The sequence below is a fragment of the Miniopterus schreibersii genome (assembly GCF_964146895.1).
Source record: "Miniopterus schreibersii genome assembly, chromosome: 13".
In the NCBI taxonomy this organism is placed as follows: Eukaryota; Metazoa; Chordata; class Mammalia; order Chiroptera; family Miniopteridae; genus Miniopterus; species Miniopterus schreibersii.
Genome location: NC_138113.1, coordinates 55,191,088 through 55,209,260, shown reverse-complemented (window position 1 = coordinate 55,209,260; position 18,173 = coordinate 55,191,088). Strand labels below are relative to the sequence as shown.

The window sequence follows — 18,173 nt, the reverse complement described above, 5'->3', positions numbered from 1 at the left end:
TTATTATGTTATCAATTTTCTCAGTTATTTCCCTAACCATCTGCTTAAACATCCTTATAACCAAAATTCTGAACTCTCTGTCTGTTAGCTTGCTTGGATCTGTTTCATTTAGTTCCTCTTCTAGAGATTTCTTCTGTTCTTTCCTTTGTGACATGTTTCTTTGCCTATGCATTTTGGCTGCTTCCAGGTGTTTGTTTCTATGTGTTAGGTAGAGCTGCTATGTCTCCTGGAATTTGTAGAGTGGTTTTGTGTAGCAGGTGTTCTGTAGGGTCCAGTGGCTCAGCCTCCCCAGTCACCTGAGCTGGGCCTTCTAGGTGCTCCCCTGTGTGGGCTGTGTGCACTGTCCTGTTGTAGTTGAGCCTTGGTTGCTGTTGGTGTCCCTAGGAGGAACTGACCCCCAGGCCAATCAGCTGTGAGGACCAGCTGCAACTACAGTCAGAGAGCTGCTGTGCTGGAGACACCCCTATGGAGCAGGATTTACTTCAGTGGCGCTTTGGTTCACCAAGTGCTCCCCTTGAGTGTGTCACTCGTGGCTGTGGTAGGGCTGTAATCCAGCGTGGTCGAGTCTGAGCACCAGGTGCACTGTCTCTGGGGCCTCCCGGGAGGTGCAAAGTCAGCCTCTGCCAGTGCCTTGCCCATGTTGCCATGTTGCCAATGACATAAGTTTCTCTTCCTGCTTTATGGCCTCCCTCTCTGCCTAGGCATGAGCTATATCCAGCATGAGCTACACAGCAAACTGTAGATGCTGCTCCTTGTGCTGGGCTTGGAGGTGTCCAGGAGAGGCCAAGCTATGAGCCAATGCAGGCTGCTGCTAGTGCCAGGCCTGGGGCCGCTTATCAAGCTGTATGGGGCCCGCTGCTGCTTGTTTGAGAGATTTTAGGAAAGTCCTAAGCATGAGGCTCAAGAGGCCACTTGCACAGAAAAGCCCCTGGGAATGGCCTGGATGAGCTGCAGGTGGGGAGGGGCGCCCCCCCCCAGGATCACCGGGCGGGGCCAGAGGGGGGAGTCAGGTGCTGGCAATTCAAAGATGGTGCCTGCCTGCCGGCTGTGTGCGGGGAGGACTCGCCAAAGGAGCCATGGCCTCTGCCAGCCCTTCTGCCTGGGAGGAAGCCGTCCCTCCACCTCTCGCCCGGATTTCAGGCAGGTTAGTTCCTCCCCAAGTGTCCCAGGTCCTTTCAGGCTGCTGCCTGGTGCTGGGCTCAGAGGGAGGGTCCGAGTGAGTCCTGCGCGGGCCCTTTGAGAGGAGCTGCTGGGGCTCCTGCAGCCTCCGCGACCCTCAGCCACAGTCCCTGCTGGTTTCACAGCCCGGAGTTGTGGGGACATGTCTTCCCTGCCTGGGCGCCTGGACTGGGCGCCTGCTGTGGGGCTGGGACCCCCTCCCTCCTCTGGGAAAACTCCACCGCTGAGATTCCCTCCTGGGTTTTAACCTCGGCACTGGGTGTGGCCCGCGGCCGCATCTCTGTGATTCAGCCCAGATCCGCCCACGTCTCCGCCCCTCCTCCCGGTCTCGGTGCTTCTTCAGATCCCTGGTTGTGGGGCTTCTGTTCAGCCAGATCTCAGGAGGCTCTGAGTGCTGGTGGTTCTGTATTTTAGTTGTAATTTTGATGTGGTTGCGGAAGGAGGCGGATGCAGCTATTACCTATGCCGCCGTCTTGTTTTTCCTCTCCTTTGTGTATTTTTAAATATTTTCTTCCAGTCATTGGCTTGTCTTTTTATTTTCTTAATGAAGACTTTAAGCAGAAGTTTGAAATTTTTTATAAAGTCCAATTTATCAGTTATCTTTTATACTTTCCACTTCTTTGTCCTATCTAATAAATCTTTGCCTACAACAAGGTGCATAGATTTTCTTCTGTTTCTTCCATAAATATTATGCATTTTATATTTAGATCAACGATATGTTTTAAATTAATAGTTGTATGTGATATAAGATGGTCAAAGTTCATTTTTTAAAATTCATTTTTCAGTTACTCTTGACATGCAATATTATATTAGTTTCAGGTGTGCAACACAGTGATTAGACATTTATATACCTTATGAAGTGATCACCACATGTCTAGTAATCATCCGACATCATACATAGTTGTTATGCGATTATTGACTGTATTTTCTATATTTGACTATGCTGCACTTTACATCCCTGTGACTATTTTTATAACTGTCAATTTGTACTTCTTAATCCCTTCACATTTTTCACCCATCTCCCGCAAAGCTCCTCTCATCTGGCAAACATTAATTTGTTCTCTGTATCTATAAGTTTGCTTCTGTTCTGTTTATTTTATTTTATTTTTTTAGATTTCACATATAAGTGAAATCATATGGTATTTGTCTTTCTCTGTCTGACTTATTTCATTTACCATAATACTCTCTAGGTTTCATCCATGTTCCAAATGGCAAGATTCCATTTCTCTTTTATGTCTGAATAATATCCCATTGTATATATGTACCACATCTTTATTCATTCATCTATTGATGGACAGTTTGGCTGCTTCCATAACTTTGTTATTATAAATATTGCTGCAGTGAACATAGGAGTACACAAATCTTTTCAAAGTAATGTTTTGGATTTCTTCAGATAAATACCCACAAGTGGGTTTTCTGGGTCATATGGTAGTTCTATTTTTAATTTTCTGAGGAACATCCACACTGTGGTTGCACCAATTTACAATCCCACCAATAGTGCACAAAGGTTCCCTTTTCTCCGAATCCTTGCCAATACTCGTTTGTTGACTTATTGGCCATAGTCATTCTGACAGGTGTGGTTTAAATTTGCATTTTTATGATGATTGAGCATCTTTTCCTATGTCTATTGGCATCTGTATGACCTCTTCAGAGTAATGGCTATTTAGGCCCTCTGTCCATTTTTTAAATTGGGTTGTTTGTTTTTCTGTGTTAAGTTGTGTGAGTTCCTTATCCAATGTGTCATTAGCTAATGTCTTCTCCCATTCATTGGGTTGTCTTTTCATTTTATTGACGGTTTCCTTAGGTATGTTCACAGTTGCCCAGGGATGACAGGGCCTTTTTGACTCTCTTCCTGACCTCACTCAGCTGTTAAGCTCCACTAATTTCTGGCTGTTTGCTTTATTGTTTTCACAACGCCCTCCAGCAGAAATTGCTTCACCAAGGGATTCAGTTCAATTTGGGTTCCTTTACAGGATCATTTTAGGGGTCAATATTTCAGTGTTTTTAAACCTGAGAACATTCTTCTTAGCAGTCTCTTTCCCTGATATTCTTTAGTAAACTAGCTGACCTATGGTTAGCTTATATCTCTGAAGATTTTACCAGTCTCTTTTTAATTTATTTTTTACCCTACCCTCCAAGTCTTTTCACCATACCCTTCACTGATCTTGAGAATACCTTAGGCTTGAACTTTATCCCACAGTCTGTTGCCAATGACATAAGTTTCTCTTCCTGCTTTATGGCCTCCCTCTCTGCCTAGGCAAAATCTCTGAGCCAGGGCTCAAGCTGGTGTGGGGACAGTGGTGCACTTCTCTTTGAGTGGCATGCCTATTTTAGGATCTGGGTACTTGGTAGAGATGGTGGGTGTATGATTGTAATCTCTGTTTCCCTCTGCTGGTATGGAACCTTTTCTTTATGAACAACCTGTGTCAAGGAGAATCAGGGCCATTGTGTTCCCAGTGTACTACAAACAAAAGAGAACCTCTATGCCATGTGTAGATTCTGCGCAGAAGGAAGCCCCCATCTTCCAGCCACACTTGCCAGGAACTTAGCCTGTGATACAAGTAGCATGGGGTGGGATGAGAAATGCTGATAATCTGCCCCTCATGGGAAGATACTGTAGTTCTTGACTGGGTACTCAGGGGAGAGAGGGCACTGGAGTGGAATTTTCATTGTGCTGATCTGGGAGTGGGGGGAGAGGGAACAGGCCATATTTCAGGTGCCACAGACTTTCACTATTCCTACCCAGTTTTAGTTGGTTTTGAAATATTTCTTCATTAACTGTATGTCCTTAGGACCATTTCCAGAGACTATTTAAAGACCATTTAAGGTTGCTTTTTTATAATTTTCACCGCTTTCACTAGGGAGTGCTTCTGTGGAGCTCCTCACATTGCCATGCCAGAAGTAGAAACTTTACCCTACACAATTATGTTATGTTTTCTTTTTTTTAAATGCCAAAATAATTTTCAAATTGCCCTTATGTTATTTTGTACTATTGTTTAATTTTCAGTATTTGGAGATTAAAAGATATCTTTCTAGGTAGTGATTTTCCAGATTTTTACATATATTGAGACTGTGTTGTGGCCCATAAGGTCATCTTGCTGGGTGTTTCATATGTACTTGAAAAGAATGTGCAGTCTTTTGCTGTTGAGTGAAATGTTCTATAGATGTCTCTTGGGTCAAGTTCATCAACAGTGTTTTTCAGTTCCTGTTTCTACTAATCTTATGTTCAGTTGTTCTGTCAGTTATTGAGAGAAGAGTGTTAAAAGCTCCAACTATATTTGGCATTCGTGCATTTTTCTTGTATTTATGTCATGTTATTTCATGTACTTGAAGCTGTGCTTTAGACACATATAGATTTAGGTTTTTCATTACTTCTTGATTAATTCATCTCTTCATGCGTTGTAATGTTTCCTATTCTGTAGCATATAGTTTGTGAGATATTAATATAACTGCTTCACCCTTCTTGTGATTATTATGTGTATGGAATATCTTTTTCCAAGCTTTTGTTTTTAATCTATACATCTTTATGTTTAAAATGGTATTCCATTATGTTTTTTCAAATTTATCTTTATTGTTGCAAATACTACAGATGTCCCCCTTTTTCCCCCCATTGACCCTCTGCACCCCACATCCACCCCACCCCCAGGCCTTCCCCATACCAATGTTTGGGTTGTGCATATGAGCTTATAAGTTCCTTCATTAATCTCTCTCCACCTTCTCGCCTACCCCTGCCTTCCCTCTGAGATCCCTTAGTCTGTTCCATGCTTCTATGTCCCTGGGTTTATTTTGTTAATCAATTTATTTTGTTCATTAGATTCCACATATAAGTGAGATCATGTGATACTTGTCTTTCTCTGACTGGCTTATTTCGCTTAGCATAATACTCTCCAGGTCCCTCCATGATGTCCCAAAGGGTAAGAGATCCTTTTTTTTCATAGCTGCATAGTATTTCATGGTGTAAATGCACCACAGTTTTTTTTATCATTCATCTACTGATGGGCACTTGGGCTGTCTCCAGATCTTAGCTATTGTAAATTGCTCTGCTGTGAACAAAGGGGTGCATATATTCTTTCTGATTGGTGTTTTGGGATTCTTAGGATATATTCCTAGAAGTGGGATCACTGGCTCAAATGGCAGTTCCATAAATCCACCTGATCTAGTGTGTCATTTAGAGTCACTGTTTCCTTGTTGATTTTTTGTCTGGAAAATCTATTCAGTGAAGTCAGTGGGATATTAAAGACCCCCTAATATGACTGTATTGCTGTCTGTCTCTCCCTTAAAGACCTGCAGAATTTTTAAAAAATATATATTTAGGTGCTCCTATATTGGGTACATATATGTTATGTAGTGACCTTTCTTATCTCTTGTTATAGCTTTCATTTTGAAGTCTATTTTGTCAGATATGAGTATTACTACCCCAGCTTTTTTTTTTTTTTTTCATTTGCATGGAAAATTGTTTTCCATGCCTTCACTCTCATCCGGTGTGAGTCTTTTGTTCTGAGGTGGGTCTCTTGCAGACAGCATATATCTGGGTCATGTTTTCTAATCCATTCAGCTATCCTATGTCTTTTGATTGGAACATTTAATCCATTTATATTTAAGGTTATTGATAGGAACTTATTTATTGCCTCTTTAATTCTTTGTGCCAATGCTTCTCTCTCTCTATTTCTTCTTATTACAGCAGTCCCTTTAACATTTCTTGCAATGCTGGTTTGGTGGTGATAAACTCCTTTAGCCGTGTGTGTGTGTGTGTGTGTGTGTGTGTGTGTGTATGTGAAGCTCTTTATTTCACCATCTATTTTGAATGATAGCCTTGCTGGATAGAGTAGTCTTGGTTTCAGATCTTTGTTTTGCATTACCTTACATACTTCATGCGATTTCCTTCTGGCCTGTAGAGTTTATGATGAGAAATCAGCTGACAGCCTTATGGGAGCTCCTTTGTAGGTAACAAATTGCTTTTCTCTTGCTGCCTTTAAGATTCTCTCTTTGTCTTGAATTTTTGGCATTTTAGTTATGATGTGTCTGGGTGTGGGCCTCTTTGGGTTCTTCTTGCTTGGCATTCTCTGTGCCTCCTGAACTTGTGTGGCTTTTTCCTTGACCAGGTTAGGGAAATTTTCTGCCATTATTTCTTCAAACAAGTTCTCTATTCCTTGCTCCTTCTATTCTCCTTCTGGTACTCCTATGATGCAAATATTGTTACATATCATACTGTCCCACAGCTTCCTTAAACTGTCCTCCAGTTTTTAAATTATTTTTCCTTTTGGTTCTCTGATTGAGTGATTTTTTTCTACCCTGTCTTTTAATTTTCTGATCCAATCCTCAGCCTCCTCTAATCTGCTGTTTACCCCTTCCAATGTATTCTTTATTTCTGCTAAGTCATTCTTCATTTCTGACTGGTCATTTTTCATAGCTTCTATATCTTTTACCATGCTGTTGAGCATCCTTACAATCAATATTCTGAACTCTATGTCTGATAGATTGCTTATCTCCATTTCATTTATCTCTTCTGTAGAATTCTCTTGTTCTTTCATTTGGGTCTTTTTTTTCCCTCCCCATTTTGGCAGCCTGTTTGCATTTGTTTCTGTGTATTAGGTAGATCTACTAGGACTCCCAGTCTTTCTGGATGGTTTCTCATGCAGGCCAATATCAGATGATGTTTGTGGATGGCCTTGAGTACCCCAAGACATTTTTTTTTTTCTGAATAAAAGGGGGATTATTTTGAATGTTTGCAATCGTATAACTTGAATTTCATATTACCATTTTTTTGTTAATCCTCACCTGAGGATATTTTTTTTTCATTGATTTTTAGAGAGTGGAATGGAAGGAAGGGTAGGGAAAGAGAGAGAGAGAAACATTGATGTGAGAGAGACACATCAATTGGTTGTCTCCTGCACATGCCCTGACTGGGGCTTGAATCGAACCTGACACAGAGGTACCTAGTCTTGCCTGGGAATTGAAACCATGACTCTTTGGTGCACAGATGTGTGGGCCATCACTCTAACCACTGAACCACACTGGCCAGGGCTCATAATACCATTTTTAAAACATGCTCTTATTTCTCAAAATGTGGATGTATTCTTAATTTGTACTTGCCCAGTCTTTTTCCCTCAGGTATTAGTAAGTGCTAGAGAGTTATCAGTCCTCATTTTACAATATTATGGTCAATATCAACATGCCTTTTCAGAATTGGAAAATGGGTATTGTGAGTGAAATAGTGGCTAATGTTTTATTTGTCACCTTGTTGTTAAAGACAGCAATAATATTTACATTATAGAATAATAGGAATTGTGGCAAATATAGAAAGAACTATTGACCAAACATGTATATATTTCAACCAGCTTTCAGAAAAGTTTAAATGGGAAACATTGGTTTTCAAATATGACCAGTTGACCACCTTACTCAAGGACTTTGTGTATAGAAATTTGAAACCCGAATTTATGTTTCAGAGTGTTTTGTACATATATTACTACCTATAGCATCTAAGGTTCCTTATAATGTAAATGTACTATCGTTAAAAGATTTGCCCCATTTTGTGCTCCATCTCATAGTTTTTTTCCAATTTAAAAAAATAATAATTTTGTTTTTGCAGCACTTAAATGCAGAAAGGTCTTACAAGTCCCAGATTTGTACCTTACATAAATCTCTTGTGAAGTTGGAAGAGGAGCTTCAGAAGGTTCAGTTTGAAAAGGTGTCTGCCCTTGCAGACTTGTCTTCCACAAGAGAACTTTGTATTAAACTTGACTCAAGCAAAGAACTTCTTAATCAGCAGCTGGTTGCTAAAGATCAAGAAATTGAAATGGTACGTAACACACTTAAAAATGTTTATTTTCATGTTTCCATTATAAAAAATTACTACATTAGAAAAACAAGTTCTTTTTTAAAAAATATTACATCAAGCCCCATCTTTCATCTTTAGATTTTATTTTTTAAGTCTAAGAGATTAATTTGACAGCTGTATTCCAACAATTCAAGTAAGTAACAGAAATCTTCCTTTGAGTATTTAATTTATATTTACTTTTGGCCACATGAATTATAAAATACATTTACATACCAATCAGCAAAGAACCACAAGGTTGAGGTTTATCCAGCTAAATTATAACTTTAATGATGTTCTTTTAAGTTAAATTTATTTACTAATTGTGTTCTTTTAAACTGTAATTCAGTTTGTTATATCTACTATTTGCCTGGCATTGTGCTTGCTGCTGTGAATATAATGTTCAAAAGATACAGGCCCCTGTCCTCAGGGACCTTTCACTATTGACATATAAATAATTTGGGATGAATGTGTGAAATCATATGGTACTTATCTTTCTCTGACTGGCTTATTTCACTTAGCATAATGCTCTCAAGTCCATACCTGATGTTGCAAAGTGTAAGATTTCCTTCTGTTTTACAGCCAAGTAGTATTCCATTGTATAAGTGTACTACAGCTTTTATATCCACTCATTTACTAATGGAACCTTGGGCTGCTTCTAAATCTTGGCTATTGTAAATAATGTTGCAATGAACATAGGTGAGCATATATTCTTTCAAATTGTTTTTCAGGTTTCTTTGGATAAATTCCCAGAAGTGAAATTGCTGGGTCATAATACAGTTCCATTTTTAATTTTTTGACATAACTACTTTCCACAGTGGCTGCACCAAACTGCATTCCACCCACAGTTCATGAGGGTTTTCTTTTCTCCACATCCCCATTTGTTGCTTCATTGACGATAGCCATTCTGACAGGTGTGAGGTGATTTCTCATTGTGGTTTTAATTTCCATTTCTCAGATGATTAGTAATGTTGAGCATTTTTTACATGTCTATTTGCCATGTGTATGTTCCCATTAGAGAACTGTCTATTCAGGTAGTTTGCCCATTTTTGAATTGGACTGTTTGTTTTTTTGGTGTTGAGTTTTATAAGTTCTTTATAAGTTTTGGATATTAATCCCTTATCAGATGTATTGGCAAATATGTTCTCCCATTCAGTGTTAATGGTTTCCTTTGCTGTGCAAAACATTTTCAGTTTTATGTAATCCCATTTGTTTATTATTATTTTTGTTTCCCTTGTACAAGGAGATATATCAGAAAAAACATTGCTATGAAAAATGTCAGAGATTTTACTGCTTCGGTTTTTTCTAACACTTTTATTGTTTTGAGTGTAACATTTTAATCCATTTTGAGTTTATTCATGTGTATGGTATAAGTTGGTACTCTAATTTTTTGCATGTATATGTCTGATACTTCCCACATTATTTATTGAATACACTATCTTTACTCCATTGAATATTAATTAACTACAAAGGTGTGGGTTTATTTCTGGCTTCTCTAGTCTGTTCCATTGATCTATATGTCTGTACTTATGCTCATACCATGCTCTTTCGATTACTATGACCTTGTAGTATAGTTTGATATCAGGTAGCATGATTCCTCTAACTTTGTTTTTCTTTCTCAAGATTGCTGCTGTTATTCAAGGTCTTTTGTGGTTCCATATACATTTTTGGAATATTTTTTCTAGTTCTGTGAAATATGTCATTGATACCTTGATAGGAATTGTGTTGAATCTATAGATTGCTTTGTGTAGTGTGGACATTTTAATGATATTAATTCTTTTCATCCAACATGGTATATGCTTCCACTTATTTGTATTTTCTTCCATTTCTTTCTTCAGTGCTTATAATTTTCTGAGTATAGGTCTTTTACCTCCTTGGATAAATTTATTCTTAGGCATTTTATTTTTTGTAGCAATTGTAAATGGGAATGTTTTCTTAGTTTTCCTTTCTGATAGTTCATTATTTGTGTGTAAAAATTCATCTGATTTCAGGGTATTTTGTATTCTGCTACTTTATTGAATTCATTTATCAGTTCTAGTGGTTTTTTGTTGTTGTTGGAATCTTTAGTGTTCTCTATGTACAGTATCATATCAACTGTAAAGAGTAACAAGTTTCCTTTTTCCTTTTCAATTTGGATGCCTTTTATTTCTTTTTCTTGTCTGATTGCTGTGGCTAGGACTTCCAGCACTTTGTGAATAAAAGTGTTGAAAGTGGACACCCCTGTCTTGTTCCTGATCTTAAGGGAAACCCTTGTAGTTTTGCCCATTGAGTCTCATGTTTGCTGAGAGTTTGTTATATATGCCCTTTATTATGTTGAAGTATGATCCCTGTATTTCCACTTTGCTGAGAGTTTTTGTCATAAATGGGTGCTGGATTTTATTGAATGCTTTTTCTACAATCTATTGATATGATCATGTGGCTTTTATCTTTCATTTGTTTATGTGCGGTATCACGCTTATTGATTTGCAGATATAGAACCAACCTGGCATCCCCAGGATAAACCCCACTTGATCATGGTGTCTGATCTTTTTAATGTATTGCTGCATCTGTTGTGCTAATATTTTGTTGAACATTTTAACATCTATATTCACCAGGGATGTTGGTCTATAATTTTCTTTCTTTGTAGTGTCCATATCTGGTTTTGGAATAAGATAATGCTGGCCTTGTAAAAAGAGCTTGGAAGTTTTCCTCCTCTTGAATTTTTTGGAATAGTTTGAGAAGGATGGGTATTAATTCTTCTTTGAATGTTTGATAAAATTTACCTGTGAAGTCATACAGTCCAGGACTTTTTTTGTTGGCAGTTTCTTGTTTTTTTATTGTTACTGCTTCAATTTCACTAGCTATAACCTGTCTTTCCAGATTCTCTTATTCTTCCTGATTCCGTTTTGGAAAATTGTATGATTTTAGGTATTTATCCACTTTGTCCAGATTGTCCAAATTATTGGCATATCGTTTTTTGTAATATTTCTTACAATTTTTTTGCATTTCTTTGGTGTCAGTTGTTACTTCTCTTTCATTTCTGATTTTATTTATTTGAGTCCCCTTTTTTTCTGGATGAGTCTGGTTAAATGTTTGTTAATCTTGCTTATCTTTTTAAAGAACAAGTTCTTTCTTTCACTGAACTTTTGTATTGTTTTTCAGACACTATTTCATTTATTTCTGCTCTGATCATTATTAATTCCTTCCTTCCTCTGACTTTGAGCTTTGTTTGTTTGTTTTTTCAAGTTCCTTTAAGTGTAAATGTTAAATGTTTATTTGAGATTTTTTGTTTCTTAAGATAGGCCTGGAATGCTATAAATTTCCTACTTAGGTATGCTTTTGCTCTGTCCTCTAGATTTGGGTTGTGTTCTCATTTTTATTGTTGCAAGGTATCTTTTGATTTCTTCTTCATCTTTGTTAACCCATTCATTGTTTAGTAACATGGTATTTAGCCTCCATGTCTTTGTGTATTTTTCAAGTTTCTTTTGTGATTGATATCTAGTTTCATACCACTGTGGTCAGAGAAGATGCTTGCTACGATTTCAATCTTTTTAAATTTATTGAGATTTGTTTTGTGTCCTAACATGTGGTCTGTCCTAGAAAATGTTCCGTGTACACTTGAAAACAATGTGTATTCTGCTGCGTTGGGCTGGAATGCTCTGAGGTATCAACTAAATCCATCTGATCTAGTGTGTCATTTAAGGCCGGTTTCCTTGTTGATTTTTTTCTCTGGAAGATCTATTTAGTGATGTCAATGGGGTGTAAAATCCCCTACTATGACTGTATTAGTGTCAATAGCTCCCTTTATGTTCATCAAGATTTGCTTTACATATTTTGGTGCTCCAGTGTTGGGTACATAAATGTTTATGAGGGTTATATCCTCTGTTGGATTACTCTCTTTATCATCATGTAGTGTTCTTCTTTGTCTCTTACTATAGCCTTTGTTTTAAAGTCTTTTCCTTCAAATATAAGTATTGCTATCCCAGCTTTTTTATCCTTGCCATTTGCATGGTGTATCTTTTTCCATCCCTTTACTTTTAGTTTCTGTGTATCTTTTGTTCAGAGCTCGGTCTCTTGTAGATATGACATATATGGATCATCTTTATCTTATCCATTCAGCTACCCTATGTCTTTTGATTGGAGCATTTAAGCCATTTACATTTTAAATGATTATTGATAGGTACCTATTTATTCCCATTTTATTTTTTAACTATGTTCCTCTGTTGTTGTTGTTCTTCTTCTCCTCCTCCTTCTCCTTCCTCCTCCTCCTCCTCCTCCTCCTCCTTCTTCTTCTTCTTCTTCTTCTTCTTCTTCTTCTTCTTCTTCTTCATTTCTTCTTCTCCTCCTCTTTCTCCTCCTTCCCCTTCCCCTTGTCTTTCCCCTTCTTCTTCTTAAAGTAGTATCAGAGGGAAGCGGACATATATGCATGACCCACAGACAATAGTGTGGTGAACATCTGGGGAGGGGATGCAAGTGGGGCAGAGGGGGTGAATGAGGGAAAAATGGGGACTTCTGTAATACTTTCAACAATAAAGAAAAATTTAAAGAATTTTAAAATTTAAAAAAATAGCAGTCCTACTAACATTTCTTATGTGTTTAGTGGTAACAACCTCCTCTAGATTTTTCTTGTCTAGGAAGCTCTTTCTTTTTCAATGTTAAGTGATAGACTTGCTAGGTAATGTAGTCTTTGTTGTAGCTCCTTGCTTTTTATCACTTTGAATATTTGATGCCAATCCCTTCTGGCCTGAAATGTTTCTATTGAGATATCAGCTGACAGTCTTATGGGAGCTTCTGTGTAGGAAACAATTATAAATGTCTTTCTCTTGAAGTTTTTAAGATTCTTTCTTTGTCTTTCACCTTTGCCATTTTAATTATGATGTGTCCTAGTGTGAGTTTCTTTAGGTCCATCTTGTTTGGGACTCTCAATAAAGTAAAGAGGCATTGCACAGAATGGGAAAAAACATTTTCAAATCATATATCCTATAAGAGAATTGTACCCAGGATATGTATAAAAATTCTTATAACTTAATAATAATCCAACTGAAAGAAGGGCAAAAGACCTTGAGACAGTTCTCTATAGAAGATACATAAATGGCCAATAAGCACGTGAAAAGATGTTCAACATTATTAACAATCAGAGAAATGTAAATAATAATTATATCATTTCACAAGCACTAAGATGGCTACAATAAAAATTAAAAAACAAAACACAGACAGTGACAAGTGTTGGCAAAGATGTAGAGAATTGGAACCCTCATGCCTTGCTGATGAGAATATAAGATAGTGAGGCCACTTTGGAGAACATTTTGCAGTTCTTCAAAATGTTAAAAATAGAATTACCATAAAGCCCAGAAATTCCACTCCTATCTATTGAAGAGGAATGAAAGCATAGGTCTACTAAAAAACGTGTACACAGATGTTCTTAGCAACATTATTTAAAGAGTAAATAGCTCAAATGTCCAGATATCTACTGAAGGGAATATTATTTGGCCTTAAAAATAATGAAGTACTCCTAGAAGTGGGATCACTGTTTTAAATAGTAGTTCCTTTGTTTTTTTGTTTCTTTGTTTTTGTTCGTCCTCAGCCGAGATATTTTTCCCACTGATTTTTAGAGAGAGTGGAAGGAAACGGGTAAGGGGAGAGAAAGAGAACCATCAATGTGAGAGACTGGTTACCTTCCACATGTGCCAGACCAAGGCTGGGGATCAAACCTGCAACCCAAGTACCTCCCCTTGACCTGGAATCAAACCCAAGACCCTCCCATGCGCAGGCTGATGCTCCAAGCACTGAGCCAGGCCAGCAAGGGCCGGTAGTTCCAATTTTAATTTTTTTGAGTAAATTCCATACTGTTTTCCATAGTGGCTGCACCAGTCTGTGTTCCCACCAGCAGTGTACTAGGGTTCCCTTTTCTCTATAACCTCACCAGCACTTGTTATTTGTTGATTCTTAAGAAGCCTGAAACACCAATCAGAAAGAATATCACAGCAGCACTATTTACAATAGCTAAGATCTGGAAGCAGCCCAGGTGCCCATTAGTAGGCGAGTGGATAAAAAAGCCGTGGGACATTTACACCATGGAATACTATGCAGCTGTAAAAAAGATCTATTACCCTTTGGGACAGCATGGATGGAGAGTATTATGCTGAGTGAAATAAGCCAGTCAGAGAAAGACAAATATTGCATGATCTCACTTATAAGTGGAATCTAACTGACGAACAAAATAGGTCCAGAGGCCTTGAAGCATGGAACATACTGACATATCTCTGAGGGGAGAGGGGAGACAGGAAGAGATTAACCAAAGAACTTATATACATGTATGTATAACCAATAGACACAGACAATAGTGTGGTGAAGGCCTGGAGTGGGGCAGGGGCTGGGAATAAAGGAGTAAAGGGGGCAGGAAATTGGGAGACATCGGTAATACTGTCAAAAATTTAAAAGTTTTTAAAAATTGAAAAGTAATGAAGTACTGATGGCTGCTAAAACACGGATGACTCTTGAAAACATTAGGCTAAATGAAGGAAGCCAGTCACAATAGACCACACAGACATTGTTTGATGGAATTTACATGAAATGTCCAGAATAAGGCAGATCATAGAAACAGAAGGTAGGTTAGGAATTGCTTCAGGCTGGTGCTTGGCAGAGGGCAGAGGGCAGAGGCGGTGTGGGGAGACTGCTAATAGGTACTGAATTTTATTTTGGAATGATGAAAAATTCTAACACTAGATTGTGTTATGATTTGTGTGAGATTGTGGTATGATTGCACAACTCTTTTAATGTACTAAAAATATTGAATTGTACCTTTTGAATGGGTGAGTTGTATGATATGTGAATTATATTCCAATACAGCTTTTACCAAAAAAGGGGATGCTCTGTTTTGTATTCTTGCCAGCAGAGTGTATGAAATTACCATTGCCCATTTTAATATTAACCAACACACACTAAGAAATTTTCCAATCTGTTAAACTGGAACAGTGGTTCAACCGAAAGAGATTTTGCTCCCCAGTGGATATTCAGCAATGTCTGGGGATGTTTTTGATTGTCACTACTGGGGTGAGGGGGTGCTATTGGCCTTGAATGCGTAGAGGCCAGGGATGCTGCTAAGCATGTTATAAGGCACAGGGCAGCTCCGTATGCCAAATAATTATCCAACCCAAACGGTCAGTATAGTCAAGGTTAAGAGACCCTGGACTAGAAATAACATCTTGTTTTAATTTCTAATTCTTTGATTATTCATAAGAGTAATTTTCTTCCACATGTTTACTGATTAGTTATATTTTATAAATTTCCTGTTCACATTTTTTACCAATTTGTATGAGTTCCTTATATTGGTAAGATATTCACTCTATATTTTATTTTCTGAGTTTACTTTCTTCCAGTTGTTTGTTTTCTTGTAAATTTTAAGTTTATATTGACTATCAATATGTTCTTGTATGGCCAGACATCATTTTTTAATTGTATCTAATCTAGAAAGTTCTTTCCCTAGCTGCCTACCCCTCCCCCAACAATTTCATCTTTATTAAATTCTTTTTTCTTAGCGTTTTATCTTTTCACGTTTACCTTTATAAAATGCATATATAATTTATTATAATGTGTATTATGAGATAGTTTTAGAAATAATTTTTTTCTATATAGTAATATCTATTTTTCTACCTTTTGGAGAAACATTTGGCTTACATGGTGTATTCCAGGTTCAAGATAACCTTCAATAAATGAAGCTTTCCCAGGGTTTATGCAAGAGAGGGAACATGTAAAGTCTCCTTATCTTCCTTAACAATGGATTGCAGTGACATTCCATTAGGTAGTTAGGTGTTTGTAACTCACCTAACTCAGTGTGAAAGCAGTAGTCACAGTATGACCATGTCAGTCTTGCTGAAATACAAAATAAATATCAAAGCTGGAAATGGAAATGGTTTGCCGTTTGGGATTAATAACTCATTACTTATTAATGAAATTTCTGATATGATCAAAGAGTTAGGCAAAGTGATACTGTGTGTGTGTGTGTATTTGGTAAGAAGGACAATATTTCTAATCAAGAAATTAAAAGGGGCTTTTAGTTTATAACATAATTCAGAAGTTTTGTGAGTATCGTACTCTATCAGTTAAGTGAATGAGTAGGAATAAGCATGGATATCTTCCTGTTGTTGTCCAGATGGAGAGTGAGTTTGAGTCTGCTCGTTCTGAAATAGAACTCCTCAGGAGTCAGATGACAAATGAGAGAATCTCCATGCAGAATCTAGAAGCTTTGCTGGTGGCCAATCGGGACAAAGAATATCAGTCTCAGATAGCACTTCAAGAAAAAGAATCTGAAATTCAGCTTCTTAAAGAACACCTATGTCTGGCAGAAAATAAAATGTGAGTTTCTTAGCAATATAATAACAAAGTTCTATTCCTTAAATTTCTGATACTTTATAGGTTAGTAGAATTTTAAAGCTGGAATTCATATAATTTAAGTGTCTATAATTGGTCATCAATTAAATTGACGACCAGAAATACTGTGATTACAATTTAGTATTTATTTCTATTATGTTCAGCTAAATTGATCTAAATGTAAGTTTAACCATCTCTGTTGTTTGTTTCCAATATAGCTTTGGGTATAATAGGATGTCTAATCTAAAATATTACCTTTAGGAATATTATAACCAGAGTAGGAAGAAAAAAAGTGCACTTCTGAAACCAGAATTTTTCTATTTATGGACCACCTGGTATTGCTCCCTAATCTTTCCATTTGTCACACAGTATTTTCTCATGTACCTATAATTGTACATCCTAGGTACCTGGAAGAACTCCTGCATTCGCAGACTACTGGAAACTTCCCTTAGAGCACTGACTGTGGCTGCTTCTTTTAGAATCCCCAGCAGCGCATTCCATGACCCTGGCTTGGAGGGTGGGGAGAAATACCTGCCTGGATAGTGACTGTTCTATTGTTAAACTTGGTCGCTTCTCACAAAATCACATGGGGACCCCTAACTTCTGTTCTTACCTGTCTCATCTGTAACAGTTTTTCATCCAGCCTCTACTCTGCCCTCCTGTCTGAGCTTGGCACCTGGGGAAGGATGGGAATCATGATCTCAAGAATCAGCCACTCACAGGAGCCCCTGACTAAGCAAAGTCTGCAAATCCAAAGCCAGTTCCTTCAGCAACTGTTTTCAGGTTATGGAGCTGTCACTGAGTCATTCTTTTTAGTCACTGCAGCTGGGCTGTGATACCTTCAACTGGTTTTGCAAGATCCCTTTCTCAATCTGGCAGGTGGAAATCTGTCTTAGTGAAGTAAGGTGGGGGCCAAAACCCCCACCTTAAAGGCGCCATTCTGTTTTAGACTGGCTGATAAGTACTATCCCTTAAACTGGTCAACAGGCTCGACTTTTGTGTTCCTAGCCTCTAAGGTTAGGTTTCAGCAGTCTATAATGCGTCCTGGAAGCCAGCAAAGAGGGTAGAGTGTTCTGGACAATCAGCATTCACCTCATTACCTTCCCTGTGACAGTGTGCCTTGCTGCAGGGGTTTTGTGGCATGATTTAGCCCTAAACAAGGTCCTGTTAAATTGAAGAGAGTGTGCAGTATATCAAATTCAATTATGAGTATACATAAAGGACTTGGCTGATGTCATATGTAACAGACCATATTAATCCCGGTGCTAGTGAATTCCAGTTTTGATTATTTGGTTATACCATTATTAGTGGATAATACTTCAAAGTACTTGTATAAAAATAATTTGCAGTAGGTAGGGAATACAGGTAGATAATAGATCATATTACTCCATGTAAACCCAGGGAAACTGACATGGAGAAGGTATAACTAGTTGAATTTGGCTGGCACACCTTAAGCTTTTCAAGTAGGCTACATTGTACATTTACTGCATCTAAAATTGGCATATACATCCATAAAGCTCACAATTTGGCTTGGCTCCAGAGGAGAAAACCTTGTCAACATGGTTAGTGTACCCTAGGAGTCCTAGACTTTTTAAAGTTTAATCAGCTGTCATTCTTACATTCTTTGACACAGGGCCATCCAGAGTAGAGATGTGGCCCAGTTCAGGAACGTCGTAACGCAACTGGAAGCTGATTTAGACATTACCAAAAGACAGCTAGGGACCGAGCGCTTTGAAAGGTAGGTTGGTCTCTCTGCAGCATTTAGCCTGGGAAGCGTTGTTTCTTAGGTAACAACAGGTTTGGGTTATTGCATGATGCCTAGGTTTTCGAG

General features: G+C 38.0%; 1 protein-coding gene across 7 annotated transcripts in view; it reads left to right on the top strand.

The window, feature by feature from the left end:
* The window catches only part of TSGA10 (testis specific 10), an 87,646-nt gene that overhangs the window by 59,984 nt on the left and 9,489 nt on the right, over positions 1-18,173 (top strand). For all 7 annotated transcript variants that reach the window (XM_081156921.1, XM_081156920.1, XM_081156924.1 and 4 more), the window contains exons 16-18: positions 7,769-7,978; positions 16,125-16,327; positions 17,976-18,080. In XM_081156921.1, the coding sequence (XP_081013047.1) occupies positions 7,769-7,978; positions 16,125-16,327; positions 17,976-18,080 (518 nt within the window). The remainder of the gene's footprint in view (positions 1-7,768; positions 7,979-16,124; positions 16,328-17,975; positions 18,081-18,173) is intronic.